Genomic DNA, 18,064 nt, shown 5'->3' on the forward strand with positions numbered 1-18,064 from the left:
GCTCATTGTTATAAAGCATCTAATTTTTGGTGCATCTAATGCCTACATCAAAGTCCTAGACTATGTCAAAAAGAGAGGCTAAAAAGGTGGAATTTGATTTTTTGTTGTTGCCCATATCCTTTACTCCCCCCTGCAAAAAAGAATGTATATATTAGTAATACAGATACAATATCCTATGTGGTGTAGGAAAAAACATTGGGCTATTCTTTCTACCAAAATATCAAAAACTCTAAGGAAAACATCACTTGTGTGAGTAGAGTCCAAGTATTACAAGCTGAAATTGTTACTGGGTTTGAAGGTACCATTATTAGCTAGGCTTTTCCCAGTCACGGTTTCTTTTGAAAAGCAATACCACTAGGACAAACTAACTTTCTGTTATCACTGGATATGAAGACAGTATAGGTTTGACAGGAGCGATACATGAGAGCTGCAGAAAGTCACCTCACATGCTGGGTATAGAGAGAAAGCAGCAGTTTTTCAGGGTCTTGTATGCAAAATCCTAGCCTCTCATGTTAACAATGTACTAAGTATTCTATATATGTGATTATCTCCACCAGATGATCCTACTTCCAGGGATCCCCAAGAGAGATGTTCTATGTATGCTCAGGAGTGGACAGGACAGGATCATGATGTTTCACTGGATCATGAGGTAGGTGGAAGCAATGTTTTACCAAACGTCTTAGGCTACTTTCACACTTCGTCATTTGGGCTACGTCGCAATGCGTCGTTTTGGAGAAAAAATGCATCCTGCAAAGTTGCCCCGCCGGATGTGTTTTTACTCCATAGACTTGAATTAGCGACGCATTGCGACGTATGGCCACACGTGCAACGGATGCGTCGTGTTTTGGCGGACCGTCGGCACAAAAAAAAACTGTTCAATGTAACTTTTTTTTGTGCGACGTGTCCACCATTTTCGACCGCGCATGTGTGGCCGAAACTCCGCCTCCTCCTCCCCACTCATCACAATGGGCAGCGGATGCGTTGTAAAACTGCATCTGCTGCCCACGCTGTGCTAAATTTAGCACAATGTCCGTCGGTACGTCGGGCCGACGGAAGTGTGAAAGTAGCCTTACAGGTAATTTGTAGGAAATATATGTCGATTTCCTTATTTAAATGTGAACTGTACTTTCAACAAACTTAGCATAAATCAATTTTACAAGGAAATGAGAGAAACTGCGCATGTCCGAAAAATAAGCTTACAGCGCAGGCGTCAGGGACGTTAATGAAGAAGTGGAGCCGGCAAACGGAGGCCCTGAGTGATGGCTGGGAGGCGTTTGTGTCAGGGGGGAAAAGACATGCCCCCTGACAAACTACAGGTAGGAAAGGAAAATTCTAAAAACGAATAGTTCAGCGTTGGCAGGGACCCCAACTAAAAGAGCCACCTTGACAGAATGCAGCATTAGTGCTTTACAAGGTGGCTCTTTTAGTTAAAAACGCCTGGGGGTGTGGGGGGTGACAGGTTCCCTTTAATGAAACTGATAGGATTTGATTTGGAAAAGTACAAACCTGTCTATATAAGACCTCCCACCTCAGTGCATGTCAGACCAAATGAGAATCATGAGGTCAAAGGAACTGGCCAAGGAGCTCAGAGACAGAATTGTGGCAAGGCACAGATCTGGCCAAGGTTGCAACACAATTTCTGCAATACTCAAGGTTCTTAAGAGCACAGTGGCCTCCATAATCCTTAAATGGAAGAAGTTTGGGACCACCAGAAGTCTTCCTAGTCCTGTCCGTCCAGCCAACCTGAGCAATCGTGGGAAAAGAGCCTTGGTGAGAAAGGTAAAGAACCTCAAGATCACTGTGGCTGAGCTCCAGAGATGCAGTAGGGAGATGGGAGAGAGTTCCACAAAGTCAACTATCACTGCAGCCCTCCACCAGTCGGGCCTTTATGGCAGAGTGGTGGCCCGATTGAAGCCTCTCCTCAGTGCAAGACATATGAAAGCCAGCATGAAGTTTGCTAAAAAAAACACATGAAGGGCTCCCAGACTATGAGAAAGTCTTAGTTACTCACCGGTTAACGGTGTTTTTCGGAGTCCATGACAGCACTACGGAGAGAGGGGATCCGCCCTTCAGGAACAGGAAACCTACAGATACATAAGGGCGGCACCTCTCCCACGCATCAGTTGGTTTACAGAGCACAAGAGGACCACCAAGGTTAATAGCATTCATAATAAACAATAATACAATAACTAACTATTCACTACCCGTGAATTATATATATAAATAAAAGAAGAGGTGTACACCCAGAACTTAAGAAGACGGGAGGGTATGTACAGGTGCTGTCATGTACTCCGAAAAACACCGTTAACCGGTGAGTAACTAAGACTTTATTCGGTCGTCCATGACAGCACTACGGAGAGAATTACAGAGAGTAACTAACTAGGGAGGGACTACAGCTTGCAGCACCCTTACACCAAAAGAGAGGTCAGAGGAGGCACCCAGGTTCAATCTATAATGGTTATAGAAAGTGTTTGGAGAAGACCAAGTAGCAGCCTTACAAATCTGGTCGATCGACACCTCCAACCTTTCCGCCCACGAAGCCGCCATAGCTCTAGTGGAATGTGCTTTAAGACCTTCAGGCGCCGGCTTGTCCTTTGAGATGTATGCCAGCGAGAGAGCCTCCCTGATCCATCTAGCTAGAGTAGATTTCGATGCTCTATGCCCTTTCCTACTACCCTGATAGGACACGAATAGGGCATTATCTAACTTCCAGGGATCAGTTACCGCTAGATACTCCAGGATACATCTTCTTACATCTAAAGTGTGTAACTTCCTTTCCTTATCGTTAGTAGGATTGGGGAGGAAAGATGGAAGAACTATTTCCTGTGTTCTGTGGAAACTGGACACTACTTTAGGGAGATATGCTGGATCAGGGGATAGTATCACTCTATCATCTCTAAGCTCCATGTAAGGGGGAACCCTGGATAATGCTTGTATGTCACCTATCCTACGCGCCGATGTTATGGCCACCAGGAAGGCTACTTTAAGGGATAGATGTTTAATAGAGGCTGAGGAAACTGGTTCAAATGGGGCCTCTGTCATGGCTGAGAGGACTAGGTTCAGGTCCCAAGGCATGACTCTATTCTTCACAATTGGCCTAGACCGTTTTGTTGCCCTGATGAATCTGCTGACCCAGTGATTCTCAGCAATGTTGCAGCCAAAGAGGGCCCCCAAGGCTGATACCTGCACCTTAAGAGTATTTGGGGATAATCCCATATCTAACCCCCTTTGTAAGAATTCCAAGATCTGGACAATCGGTATTGACTGTCCAGCTGTTGCCCCCGAGTTCTGAAGAAATCTCTTCCAGATTCTGACAGATTTTTGTGGTTATCATTTTTCTGCTTTTCAGCAGCGTGTTAATGAGGGCCGGCGAGAACCCCCTATCTTTTAACAGCGCCCGCTCAAAATCCACGCCATCAGATGAAGGCCAACCGCCCGAGGATGGTAGACTGGGCCCTGGGATAGGAGATCCGGAATGTCTGGCAAGACCCATGGATCGGACATCGACATAGGCCTCAGGCATGGAAACCACGTCCTTCTGGGCCAGAAGGGGGCAATTAATATTACTGTGGCTTTGACCTTCCTGATTTTCCTCACCACCAGAGGAAGTAGAGACAGGGGAGGAAAGGCGTAGGCTAGCCTGAAGTCCCAGTTTATGAGGAGGGCGTCTACTGACAGGGGATTTTCTCTGGGGTTCAGAGAGCAGAATTGTGCCACTTTCCTGTTTTCTTTTGTGGCAAACAGGTCTACCTCTGGTTGTCCCCACCTTTCCACGATAAGGTCGAAGATGGTGCCGTTCAGGGACCACTCTCCCTGCCTCAATGTGTTGCGACTTAAGAAATCCTCCGTAGTGTTTTCTGCCCCTTTTATGTGTAGAGCCGTCAACGAGAGAAGATGTTGCTCTGCTAGATGAAACAGACGATCTGCTACACACATCAGGGATCTGGAACGAGTCCCGCCTTGGTGATTTATGTATGCCACGGTGACTCGATTGTCCGAGAATCTGGCGTCTGGCAAAGGGCAAGCGCATAGCGCGCACTCCTTGTTTTTGATTTACCAGCGCTTTTTTCCCCCTACGGAAATAAACATAGGAAAAGACTGCATCAGGGTACATTCACGAAGATCTCTTACCCAAGCAGTAGCGGTAGGTACCGGATCACTGGGGGGTCGGTCCAGATCCTTCTGTCTAGATCTGCGACTGGGCTGATTACTGTGTCCGCGGGTCTTCGGCTGGGGGTTTGCATGGGACTTCTCCGAGGATCTGTCCTGCTCCTGCTCCAGCAGACCGACGGCAGCTTCCGGCTCATCCATAGCTGCAGATGGGCACACAAGCAGCCCTGCAGCGTTCTGTTCGGCTATAAATAGCCCTTCCCCCGGATCCGGAACATGTGCAGCTGTGTGGCCGAATCAACCCCCCCACGTGCAGGACGCTCCCCCACCCCCAATTGCCCCGCCCCCGCCGCATGCAGGACAGCGGCGCTGTAAGCAAAAAAAAGGCCGGTGTTTCACTTCCGGTTTAGGCCCCGCCCCCTGTGCGTCACTTCCGGTTTCGGGCAGAGAGCTCAGGGACGCTCCCGGAAGCCGGAGACGGCCCCGCCGGACCCCCCAGCCGCCCGCCGCTACACTACCGCCGCTCACGGCCGCAGCACAGCGGCAATTGCGGCAGAAGCCAGCGCCCGACCCCGGCTCGGGTCCCGCCCCCCTGAACCGAAAGGAGCGCACAGGGCGCTCCCGGAAAGCTTGCACCGCACTGCACTGACGGGGGCCAGAGGCGGGGAAGACCGAGGCCCAGGAGGGTGAACCGCTCTGGGGGGACATACTCACCTTGCTGCCACTGGGGATGGACCTCCTCCGGACGTCACTCCAGCCTGCACCGCTCACTGTCGTGGAGTCCTACCCGGACCCACCGTGGCGCTTCCAGGGACCCGCACTGCCCGAGGTAGGAGACCCCCTCGCTACCTGGGTCGGACAGCCAGCCTGGGTGTTGATAGGTGAACGAAGTCGTCGTATCTGAAGGGAATCCTGTCCTCCAGGAACAGGAAACCAACTGATGCGTGGGAGAGGTGCCGCCCTTATGTATTTGTAGGTTTCCTGTTCCTGAAGGGCGGATCCCCTCTCTCCGTAGTGCTGTCATGGACGACCGAATAAATAAGATTCTTTGGTCTGATGAGACGAAGATGGACCTTTTTGGTGATAATTCTAAGCGATATGTGTGAAGAAAACCAGGCACTGCTCATCACCTGCCCAATACAATCACAACAGTGAAACGTGGTGGCAGCATCATGCTATGGGGGTGTTTTTCAGCTGCAGGGACGGGAAGACTGGTTGCCATTGAAAGAAACGTGAATGCGGCCAAGTACAGAGAAACCCTGGATGAAAACCTCTTCCACAGTGCTCTGGACCTCAGACTTGGCCGAAGGTTCACCTTCCAACAAGACAATGGCCCTAAGCACACAGCTAAAATACCAAATTGGGTAACATCAACTTGAACTTAACAAAAGTTATTAGACAGCAATTCATGTCACTGGGGGCATGCACTTCTCCCTATAAGTATCTTATAACACCCACTTAGACTTAAAGGGGTTTTCCTAAGGACAAAGTACATTTTAATTATTAGATCTGTATAATAAGTTTCACAATTGGATTTGTTAAAACAATAATGTTCCTTTGCTGAGATATTGTAATGTCTGTGTCTGACCGTGCAGGAACATGGTCTGATCATACCACAGCTCCTGGGCAGGGGAGAAAGCAAAAAAGAGTATACAGACAGGACAGCATGGGATCACAGCTGATTCTTTCTGTGAGGTAAAACAAGTTTTTAAGCAGGCTGGGAAATATTTTACCTCACAGAAAGAATCAGCTGTGATCCTATGCTGTCCTGTTTTTATACTTTTTTTCTTTCTCCCCTGCCCAGGAGATGTGGTATAATCAGACCATGTTCCTGTATGATCAGACACCACCATAACATAGTACGTAGCAAGGGTACATGTATAAGATTATCTCAGCACAGGAACTTATTTTTATTCCTAGATCTATTGATTAAAGTGTACTTTGTTCATGGGAAAACCACTTTAACTAAAGTTAACTCATTAGGTGGCAAATACTTTGATATCTAATATCTCCGCAATCAAAGGCGAAATTAGGAAGAAAAATGTTTATTCCACTTTGCAGTCACTATTCCATCTTGTGTCCACTTCAACATCCTCTTTAATTGCTTTATCTGTGGTTTGCATGAAAGTCATATATTTTATCCATGTACATGAAAATCTAAGAATATTCTACTTGGGGTGTCATACAATTGAAAAAGTAAGATATATGGCAAGACAGGCAGCATCTTTGTGGTTCCACCCATATAAATGTATATACATTTATGTAGTAGTTACAGTCCAGCAATTCGTGATGAAATTCTTCTTTTCTCTATTTGCATACAGTACGACCCAAATGAATTCAAACAATTATGAGGAGGTGGAAAACTAGGGCAATGTGCAACGGTCTCTGTATTGGCAGAGATGCCTTTTTGTCTGTACATAGCAAGAACTAAATGCTCCCATACACATTATACTAATGTTGGGCGTACCCGCTGATATCAGCAGGTTTTACTGACTGTCTACTGTGTATCTGGGTGCCAGCTGACTGATGGTCAGGTGAATTGTCACTCGGGCATGTCTGATTTCAGAGTGTCAATCGCATTGATCTCCCGTAGATAATCCACCAGCCGACTTGCCAGTCGACAGCTTTCTTATAAAGAATACAAGCATGGTGAACTGCACGAATGCACCTGCGTATGGAAGGGTCAGCTGAGATAGCTGTTGGCCGAAGCATCGTTCAGCTGACAACCATCTAATGTGTATGGCCGGCTTAAGAATTGGTGGATCTCTGATGGCTCTGTAAGCATACAGAGCTTTGGGCAATTCAAGGGCATGCAATAAAAAATTGTCTTTGCGTATTACAAAATTGTTCGGTATAGTGCTTTGCAGTGGTGGTGGTAGGCAGGGCTGTGGAGTCGGTAAGCCAAACCGCCGACTCCTCAATTTCCATGACTCGGACTCCACAACTCCGACTCCACAGCCCTGGTAGTAGGGGAAAAATCCTGGAATTCTAAGGGAAATGTAAATTTTTTTCCTGTTTCATAGACTCTTGAAACAAGGCCTTCAGTGTTTCTTTTGATAAAAAACAAAAACCTTTTGTATTTTAAGTTTATTTCACTACCGAATAGTTATCAGTAATGTATGTTCCTTGTGTTTAGTAAAATGCTTACCTGTGGCCGCCTTCTACTGTTTCCTGCAACAGTTCCTCTCCGCCATCTTGTAACAGGAAGTTGCTGCTAATGGTTACCGTCTCTGTAAGTCTATCAGAGCGTTGTTCTGTGTCTCAGTTACTTACATTGAGAAGTGATTTCCGGTTTGCCCAGCACACACTAGAGCGAGCCAGTCAGTCACAAGTCAGATCACGTGGTGCAAAAGAGAAACGGAGCCGCGCTGAACACGGCAGATGGCGGCGATGTGTATGTTTATTACTCCACACGGAACATAAATTGCTGCTACCTATCCGTTGGTGAAATTAAAAAGAAAAAATCCACAGCGATACTTTAATCTACAGTAGAGGAGAAACCGTATCTAAAAGTTTCAGGGTGTGTGCAAGGTAAGGGGCTAGAGAAGAGAACTCTCAACCCTGTTAATAAAAAAAAGGACTATAGAGTTCACTTTTCAGCAACCTTTTGATTATGACAAGATGACTGCTGAATCAAGCCAGTCTATAATGAAACTCTGGCCAGAGGTAAAACTGCAAGAGTTCCAGATTTGTATCTGTCATGCTTACAAAGAAAGCCGGACCACGGCAATCCAAAATGTGATGGACACAGCTCACCTCCCCATAATCATGTGCAGAACATCAAAAAAAACTACAATTAAAAAATATAAATGGGTTATAAGATAAAAATTCCCTTTTAAAGTTCCGCATTCCCTTTAAATTAGTTATTAGAGAATTGTCCTCTATAATTTAACTTGTGCAGTCCTGTTTGGTACCGGTTTCCAAATGTTCTTGTTTTAGTCTTAGTAAGTGACGCTGTATTGCCCAGGTACGACTTAACTTTCTGAAATTTGTACTATTTGTTCACATGACATTAGGCTGAAGAGCTGTTTGATATTAAAGTGGAGACTTCAGCAAGTGATGAAGAGACGTTTGTGATGGGCAGTTGTCTGTGTAAAGAGGAGGATGTTCCTGTAGATGTCAGTGCAGGTGAGTGGCGACTGCATATTCTCTATGTCCAGGCTGCTCCACAACCTTGTCTCACATCTTCTGAATAGCGTTTGACTGACTGTAGGAAATAAGAAATTGTACTTCAGTTATGTTTTCTATAAAACTTCTTCTTGGACATGCTTTGTTTATGAGGATCATGTATGACAAGGAACGATATGTGTAGCATTTATAAACACGGTGGCACAAGGTTTACTGGTTGTCTATCGTATTCTTTGTAGCTACTGCAGCTCAGCTACAATGAAACCCAGAGCATCATACATACGATCTTATCCCCTTCACTTCCAAAGGCATATCTAATACGTAATGATTAAAGTATAAGGGCAAGTCAAGTTTTACACATGTGACCTTTATAGTCTGTGTGAGGACAGTGATGTCCAGACCAGCCAAAAGTCTCCAGAACCAATCTCGTCAACCTAATATATTCCTGCAAGGCGGTTGAGTTTGGGACAGGAGACCCCAGTAAGTCCATACATTGAGGTTCATGCGCAGACAATGAATGTTGGATGTGTGAAACCTGCCCCTGAGCTATAAAAGCCCATTCAGCTTAACATGCCATATTTTTCGGACTATAAAATGCACCAAGACCATAAGACGCACCTAGGTTTTGGAGGAGGAAAAAAAATTTGAAGCAAAAAATGTGGTTATGGGGCGGGAAATCTGCTGCTGACACTTATAAGAGGTAATGCTCAACCAATCCTGGTATACATGATACCCTTATCCCCATCCTGGTATACATGCCCCCCTCCTGGTATACTTGCCCCCCCTATCCTGGTATACATGCCCCCATATCCTGGTATACATGGCCCCCCATCCTGGTATACATGCCCCATCCCCCTCATCCTGGTATATATTGCCACCCTCCATCTCCATCCTGGTATATATGACCCCCACATCTCGATTCTGCTACTTATTTCTGATGACTCTTCGATGAAGGCCGTATTTTGGAGGTGTCTCTGAACAGTAGAACAGTCCACAGTCTGCTAAATCTTTCTGAAGGTCTTTTGCACTCAAGTGAGGGTTCTGATTTGCCTCTCTAGCTATCCTATGAGCAGTTTTCAATGAAATTTTGCTTGGTCTTCCAGCCCTTATCTTGACCTCCACTGTTCCTGTTAACTGCCATTTCTTAGTTACATTTTGAACTTCGTAAAGGGCAACTTGAAAACACTTTCTTTTTATAGCCTTCACCTGCTTTATGGTCCTCCACCTCTTTCATTTTCAGAGTATTGTTAAGCAATCCCTGCATGTTTTACGGTTGTCTAACAGCCACGAGACATGCAGGCGTGGGGACTCGAACATATTACTTGAGCATGCCAAATTGACTTGGTTAGCACCTAAACACCTTTATCAGACCACGTTTGCTGTAGATGGGAACCTACATCAACATTTTTTTTTATTTCATGTCGAAGGTGTCCATGTCTTTTTAAAGAGAACCTGACGTATGATACATGCTGCCCAATCCCTGGACAACATATATCAGGCATAGGATGCCAATCTCAGCCAAATGTATTTGATTCTGAAATGCTGCAGCTTTTCAGAGAAAAACATATTTTTAATAGCCGACGGGGACCGAGCCGTGTAGCAGACTAGTCAGAACAGGTGGACCCCCAGCGGCTTCTCCACACCCGCTGACAGACTGATGGGTCTCTGCCTATACACTCACATTTAATAGCCGATCCCTGACTTCTATTAAAATGGTTTTTCTCTGAAACTCAGCAGTGATTCAGAGTCAGACATGCATGGCTGTCATCGTTAAGCCGGTGGCTGATGCATACTGCCCATGGTTTGGGCAGCAGATGTCAGGTTCTCTTTGAGGACTTTGTGATTAGTTTTTTTTTTAAATAAATTTCCAATTTATAAAGGCTATAAATTTAACTTTTTTTTCCCCACCAACGTAGTCATAGGAATGTTATTTGTTAGTAGGGTTACATAAAACATATAATTTTTTTTATTTTTACAGCACCACCACCATTTTTTTTTATCTCACAGCTAGAATTTGTCACTAATCTAAGTTATATACTCAGTGTTATATTTACCAGCCGCTGTTTTCTTCTGCTATCAGTGCCACTCTGGTTGGTCTTTTGCAAGTTGTAACCTGTTGGATCGCTTTATTGTGTACTGAGCAAGCCAGAGATTGCTTCTCAATGTAAATCAATGAGAGCCAGAACGAGGCCCTCCATAGACTTACATTGAGAGTTTGTGACCATTACCTCTGACATCTGGTCAGTCAGAAGCTGCAGTTACAAGATAGATACATTATCGACACCACTTCAGCAGTGAAATGAAAAAAACAAAACGCTGGAGTGTATTATGTCAAGAAAAAAGCAGCTAAGTAAAGAAAAACGAGTGGCCATCATTACTTTAAGAAACGAAGGTCAAGTCAGTCTGAAAAATTGTGAAAACTTTGAAAGTGCCCCCAAGTGCAGTGGCAAAAACCATCAAGCGCTACAAAGAAACTGGCTCACATGAGGACCGCCCCAGCAAAGGAAGACCAAGAGTCACATCTGCTTCTGAGCATAAGTTTATCCGAGTCACCAGCCTCTGAAATATCAGGTTAACAGCAGCTCAGATTAGAAACCAGGTCAATGCCACACAGAGTTCTAGCAGCAGACACATCTCTACAACACCTGTTAAGAGGAGACTTTGTGCAGCAGGTCTTCATGGTAAAATATCTGCTAGGAAACCACTGCTAAAGACAGGCAACAAGCAGAAGAGACTTGTTTGGGCTAAAGAGCACAGGGAATGGACATTAGACCAGTGGAAATCTGTGCTTTGGTCTGTTGAGTTCAAATTTGAGATCTTTGGTTTCAATCACCGTGTCTTTGTGCGACGCAGAAAAGGCGAACGGATGGACTCTACATGCCTGGTTGCCACCGTGAAGCATGGAGGAGGAGCTGTGATGGTGTGGGGGTGCTTTGCTGGTGACACTGTTGGGGATTCAAAATTGAAGGCATACTGAACCAGCATGGCTACCACAGCATCTTGCTGCTATTCCATTTGGTTTGCGTTTAGTTGGACCATCATTTATTTTTCAACAGGACAATGACCCCAAACACACCTCCAGGCTGTGCTACGCCAGATGACCTGGCCTCCACAGTCACCAGACCTGAACCCAATCGAGATGGTTTGGGGTGAGCTGGACCGCAGAGTGAAGGCAAAAGAGCCAACAAGTGCTAAGCATCTCTGGGAACTCCTTCAAGATTGTTGGAAGACCATTTCCGGTGACTACCTCTTGAAGCTCATCAAGAGAATGCCAAGAGTATGCACAGCAGTCATCAAAGCAAAAGGTGGCTACTTTGAAGAACTTAGAATATAAGGCATAATTTCAGTTGTTTCATACTTTTTTGTTAAGTATATAATTCCACATGTGTTAATTCATAGTTTTAATGCCTTCAGTGTGAATGTACGATTTTCATAGTCATCAAAATACAAAAAAATCTTTAAATGAGGTGTGTCCAAACTTTTGGTCTGTACTGTAGTTCTGTAAATTAGCTCACAATCATGCTACAAGAAAGCAAAAATCCTCCTAGATCAGTAAATTAAGAAAAACTCAAGGCAAAATGCACACAACATCCGTGGCAATACGTGGAATGTGGTAATAGGATAAAAAATATCCACGCCTCCGTGTGTGCATACATGGATCATTCAAAAGAGGACAAATTGGAAAATACAATCAACAACAAAGAAGAACACCCGAAGTACGTCCAGTGATTAAAATAAAAACAAAATTTTATTTAAAAATCAATACAAAAAGTAATAATAATAATGGGGTGGGAACAATACCAGAACTTGAGGGGGACAGACAAGCTGCAGGATATTAAAAAAAAGATATTAAATACTAAATAAAAAACGGCAGTGAACATGTGCTAAAAAATTAATCGGCAATGATGCCACTCCAAGGGGAGGTACAATAAAGTTCATGCAAAAAGTGATATGTGCAAGGTATACAGTGCAAAAAAATATATACTACAAAAGTGCATATCTATATACATAATTGTCTAAGGGTCACTTCCGTCTGTCTGTCTGTCCTTCTGTCACAGTTATTCATTCGCTGATTTGGTCTCGGCAGCTGCCTGTCATGGCAGCCGCGACCAATCAGCGACGGCCACAGGCCGATTAGTCCCTCCCCTACTCCCCTGCACTCACTGCCCGGCGCCCGCTCCGTAATCCCCTCCACTCACCGCTCACACAGGGTTAATGGCAGCGGTAACGGCCCGCGGTGTAACGCACTCCGTTACCGCTGCTATTAACCCTGTGTGTCCCCAACTATTTACTATTGATGCTGCCTATGCAGCATCAATAGTAAAAATGTCATGTTAAAAATAATAATAAAAAAAACCCTGCTATAATCGCCCTCCGCCGCCTTTCCCGCTCCTCGCCACGCTCCCAGGACCGCTCCATTGCAAGCGGCAGCTTCCGGTCCCATCCCAGGGCTGGTGTGCGACAAGGACCTGCCGTGACGTCACGGTCATGTGACCGCGACGTCATCATAGGTCCTGCTCACACCAGCCCTGGGACCGGAAGCTGCCGCTTGCAATGGAGCGTTCCCGGGAGCGTGTCGAGGAGCGGGAAAGGCGGCGGATGGTGAGTATAGCAGGACTTCAACGGCCCTTCGGAAGAATATGTTTATTTTTATTTTTTAAGTCTCTATACTACGTGGCACTGTGCTGGGCAACATACTACGTGACTGGGCAATATACTACGTGGCTCTGCTATATACTACGTGACTGGGCAATATACTATGTGGCTGGACAAAATACTTCGTCGCTGGGCAATATACTACCTGGCTGGGCAATATACTACGTGACTGGGCAATATACTATGTGGCTGGGCAATATACTACGTGACTGGCCAATATACTGTACTACGTGGCTCTGCTATATACTATGTGGCTGGGCAATACGTGACTGGGCAATATACTACGTGGCTGGGCAATATACTATGTGGCTGGGCAATATACTACGTCGCTGGGCAATATACTATGTGGACATGCATATTCTAGAATATCCGATGCGTTAGAATCGGGCCACCATCTAGTGTTTAACCCCTTCATGACCCAGCCTATTTTGACCTTAAAGACCTTGCCGTTTTTTGCAGTTCTGACCAGTGTCCCTTTATGAGGTAATAACTCAGGAACGCTTCAACAGATCCTAGCGGTTCCGAGATTGTTTTTTCGTGACATATTGGGCTTCATGTTAGTGGTAAATTTAGGTCAATAAATTATGCGTTTATTTGTGATAAAAATGGAAATTTGGCGAAAATTTTGAAAATTTCGTAATTTTCACAATTTGAATTTTTATTCTGTTAAACTAGAGAGTTATGTGACACAAAATAGTTAATAAATAACAATTCCCACATGTATACTTTACATCAGCACAATTTTGGGAACAAAATTTTTTTTTGCTAGGAAGTTATAAGGGTTAAAATTTGACCAGCAATTTCTCATTTTTACAACGAAATTTACAAAACCATTTTTTTAGGGACCACCTCACATTTGAAGTCAGTTTACGGGGTCTATATGGCTGAAAATACCCAAAAGTGACACCATTCTAAAAACTGCACCCCTCAAGGTGCACAAAACCACATTCAAGAAGTTTATTAACCCTTCAGGTACTTCACAGCAGCAGAAGCAACATGGAAGGAAAAAATGAACATTTAACTTTTTAGTCACAAAAATGATCTTTTAGCAACAATTTTTTTGATTTCACAATGGTAAAAGGAGAAACTGAACCACGAAAGTTGTTGTCCAATTTGTCCTGAATACGCTGATACCTCATATGTAGGGGTAAACCACTGTTTGGGCGAACGGCAGGGCTTGGAAGGGAAGGAGCGCCATTTGACTTTTTGAATGAAAAATTGGCTCCACTCTTTAGCGGACACCATGTCACGTTTGGAGAGCCCCCGTGTGCCTAAAAATTGGAGCTCCCCCACAAGTGACCCCATTTTGGAAACTAGACCCCCCAAGGAACTTATCTAGATGCATATTGAGCACATTGAACCCCCAGGTGCTTCACAAATTGATCCGTAAAAATGAAAAAGTACTTTTTTTCACAAATTTCTTTTCGCCTCAATTTTTTCATTTTCACATGGGCAATAGGATAAAATGGATCCTAAAATTTGTGGGGCAATTTCTCCCGAGTACGCCGATACCTCATATGTGGGGGTAAACCACTGTTTGGGCACACGGCAGGGCTCGGAAGGGAAGGCGCGCCAATTGACTTTTTGAATGGAAAATTAGCTCCAATTGTTAGCGGACACCATGTCGCGTTTGGAGAGCCCCTGTGTGCCTAAACATTGGAGCTCCCCCACAAGTGACCCCATTTTGGAAACTAGACCCCCCAAGGAACTTATCTAGATGCATATTGAGCACTTTAAACCCCCAGCTGCTTCACAGAAGTTTATAACGCAGAGCCATGAAAATAAAAAATAATTTTTCTTTCCTCAAAAATGATTTTTTAGCCTGGAATTTCCTATTTTGCCAAGGGTATTAGGAGAAATTGGACCCCAAATGTTGTTGTCCAGTTTGTCCTGAGTACGCTGATACCCCATATGTGGGGGTAAACCACTGTTTGGGCGCACGTCAGGGCTCGGAAGGGAAGGCACGCCATTTGGCTTTTTAAATGGAAAATTAGCTCCAATTATTAGCGGACACCATGTCACGTTTGGAGAGCCCTTGTGTGCCTAAACATTGGAGATCCCCCACAAATGACCCCATTTTGGAAACTAGACCCCCAAAGGAACTAATCTAGATGTGTGGTGAGGACTTTGAACCCCCAAGTGCTTCACAGAAGTTTATAACGCAGAGCCGTGAAAATAATAAATACGTTTTCTTTCCTAAAAAATAATTATTTAGCCCAGAATTTTTTATTTTCCCAAGGGTTACAGGAGAAATTGGACCCCAAAAGTTGTTGTCCAGTTTCTGCTGAGTACACTGATACCCCATATGTGGGGGTAAACCACTGTTTGGGCACACGTCGGGGCTCAGAAGTGAAGTAGTGACTTTTGAAATGCAGACTTTGATGGAATGGTCTGCGGGTGTCACGTTGCGTTTGCAGAGCCCCTGGTGTGCCTAAACAGTAGAAACCCCCCACAAGTGACCCCATTTTAGAAACTAGACCCCCCACGGAACTTATCTAGATATGTGGTGAGCACTTTGAACCCCCAAGTGCTTCACAGACGTTTACAACGCAGAGCCGTGAAAATAAAAAATCATTTTTCTTTCCTCAAAAATGATGTTTTAGCAAGCAATTTTTTATTTTCACAAGGGTAACAGGAGAAATTGGACCCCAGTAATTGTTACGCAGTTTGTCCTGAGTATGCTGGTACCCCATATGTGGGGGTAAACCACTGTTTGGGCGCACGTCGTGACTCGGAAGTGAGGGAGCACCATTTGACTTTTTGAATACAAGATTGGCTGGAATCAATGGTGGCGCCATGTTGCGTTTGGAGACCCCTGATGTGCCTAAACAGTGCAAACCCCTCAATTCTAACTCCAACACTAACCCCCGCACACGCCTAACCCTAATCCCAACTGTAGTCATAACCCTAATCGCAACCCTAACCCCAACACACCCCTAACCACAACCCTAACCCCTACACACCCCTAACCCTAACCCTAATTCCAACCCTAACCCTAAGGCTATGTGCCCACGTTGCTGATTCGTGTGAGATTTTTAAGCATCATTTTTGAAAAATCCGCGGGTAAAAGGCACTGCGTTTTACCTGCGGATTTACCATGGATTTCCAGTGTTTTTTGTGCGGATTTCACCTGCGGATTCCTATTGAGGAACAGGTGTAAAACGCCGCGGAATCCGCACAAAGAATTGACATGCTGCGGAAAATACAACGCAGCGTTTCCGCGTGGTATTTTCCGCACCATGGGCACAGCGGATTTGGTTTTCCTTAGGTTTACATGGTACTGTAAACCTGATGGAACACTGCTGCGGATCCGCAGCCAAATCCGCACCGTGTGCACATAGCCTAATTCTAAAGGTATGTGCACACGCTGCGGAAAACGCTGCAGATCCGCAGCAGTTTCCCATGAGTTTACAGTTCAATGTAAACCTATGGAAAACAAAAATCGCTGTGCACATGCTGCAGAAAAACTGCACGTGAACGCAGGGTTTTACATTCCGCAGCATGTCGCTTCTTTCTGCGGATTCCACAGCGGTTTTACAACTGCTCCAATAGAAAATCGCAGTTGTAAAACTGCAGTGAAATGCGCAGAAAAACCGCGGTAAATCTGCCATAAATCCGCAGTGGTTTAGCACTGCGGATTTATCAAATCCGCAGCGGAAAAGTCCGCAGAGAACCAGAATACGTGTGCACATACCGAAACCCTACCCCTAACCCTACCCCTGAAGCCACCCCCCCTGGGCTAAACTACCACTCCCCCTGTCCCTGCAGATCGGGTGAAATGGGAGTTAACCCTTTCACCGGATCTGCAGGGACGCGATCATTCTGTGACACAGCATATGCGTCAGAGGTCGGATTGGCACCGACTTTCATGACGCATACGCTGTGTCACAGGTCGGGAAGGGGTTAATAAAGATTAAGAAAGGAGGACAACCAGCACAATCGCTGTATGATCCAATGACTTGTGATAATACACTGATAAATATATGTTGCCCAAACCAAAAACTCCAAATGAAAGCTCCAAATAAATACCTTAAAGCACACTGCAGAGTCCCTAGGATGTGCCCGACCCCGACGCGCGTTTCGGTGTCTACCTTCATCAGGGATATTTATTTTTATACAAAATTTCCCACGTGTCTACTTTACATCACCACAATTTTGGAAACATTTTTTTTGTTAGGAGGTTATAAGGGTTAAAAGTTAACCAGCAATTTCTCATTTTGCCAACAAAATTTACAAAACCATTTTTTTAGGGACCACCTCGTATTTGAAGTGAGTTTGAGGGGTCAAAAGAAAATTTGAAGAAAAGAAAAATAAACCAGCTTACCCGTGATGCATTAGTTGAACTTCGGGAGCACGGACCAGCTGTGTCCAAATGTGTAAAGTCCAAAAAAAGAATGTCTAGCTCCACCAAATCCGTGATGATAAAATTTCTTTATTCACAAACTTGTAGCATAGAGGGTACAAACCTCAGCACAAACCATGTGGGTGTGAATCTCAACGCATTTCTGGAGACTAAGCTCCCTCAATCCATTAATCATTAGTCAAAATACCCAAAAGTGAAACCCTACTAACAACTGCACCCCTTAAGGTGCGCAAAACCTCATTCAAGACGTTTATTAACCCTTCAGGTGCTTCTCGAGAACTAAAGTAATGTGGAAGGAAAAAATGAATATTTTACTTTTTTCACAAAAAAATTACCTTGGAACCATTTTTTTTTATTTTCACAAGGGTATGAGGAGAAAATGGATCACAAAATTTGTTGTGCAATTTCAAAGGGAGTATGCTGAAACCCCATATGTGGGCATAAACCACTGTTTGAGCGCACGGCAGAGCTCGCCTTTTGACTTTTTGAACGCAAATTTGACTGGAATTAATGGTGGGCGCCATGTTGTGTTTGGAGACCCCCTGATGTACCTAAAAAGTGGAACCTCCCAATTCTAACTCAAGCCATAACCCCAGCCCGACCCTAGCCCTGACCCTAGATCTAGCCCCAACCCTAGATCTAGCCCCAACCCTAACCCTAGCCCAACCCTAACCCAAATGGAAATAAATTTTATTTTAATGTTTTTTTCACCTAAATAAGGGGGTGATAAAAGGGGGGTTGATTTACTATTTTTTTTTTAAATTTTGATCACTGTGATAGGGTCTATCACAGTGATTAAAATTAACC

At 44.7% G+C, this 18,064-nt stretch overlaps 1 protein-coding gene across 1 annotated transcript in view; it reads left to right on the forward strand.

Moving 5' to 3' along the window:
• LOC138666770 (zinc finger protein 420-like) overlaps window positions 1-18,064 on the forward strand; it is a 163,721-nt gene that overhangs the window by 49,366 nt on the left and 96,291 nt on the right. Inside the window, exons 5-6 of the mRNA XM_069754943.1 lie at window positions 558-649; window positions 8,127-8,238. Of these exons, the coding sequence (XP_069611044.1) occupies window positions 558-649; window positions 8,127-8,238 (204 nt within the window). The remainder of the gene's footprint in view (window positions 1-557; window positions 650-8,126; window positions 8,239-18,064) is intronic.

Source organism: Ranitomeya imitator, chromosome 2 (genome assembly GCF_032444005.1).
Source record: "Ranitomeya imitator isolate aRanImi1 chromosome 2, aRanImi1.pri, whole genome shotgun sequence".
Lineage (NCBI taxonomy): Eukaryota > Metazoa > Chordata > Amphibia > Anura > Dendrobatidae > Ranitomeya > Ranitomeya imitator.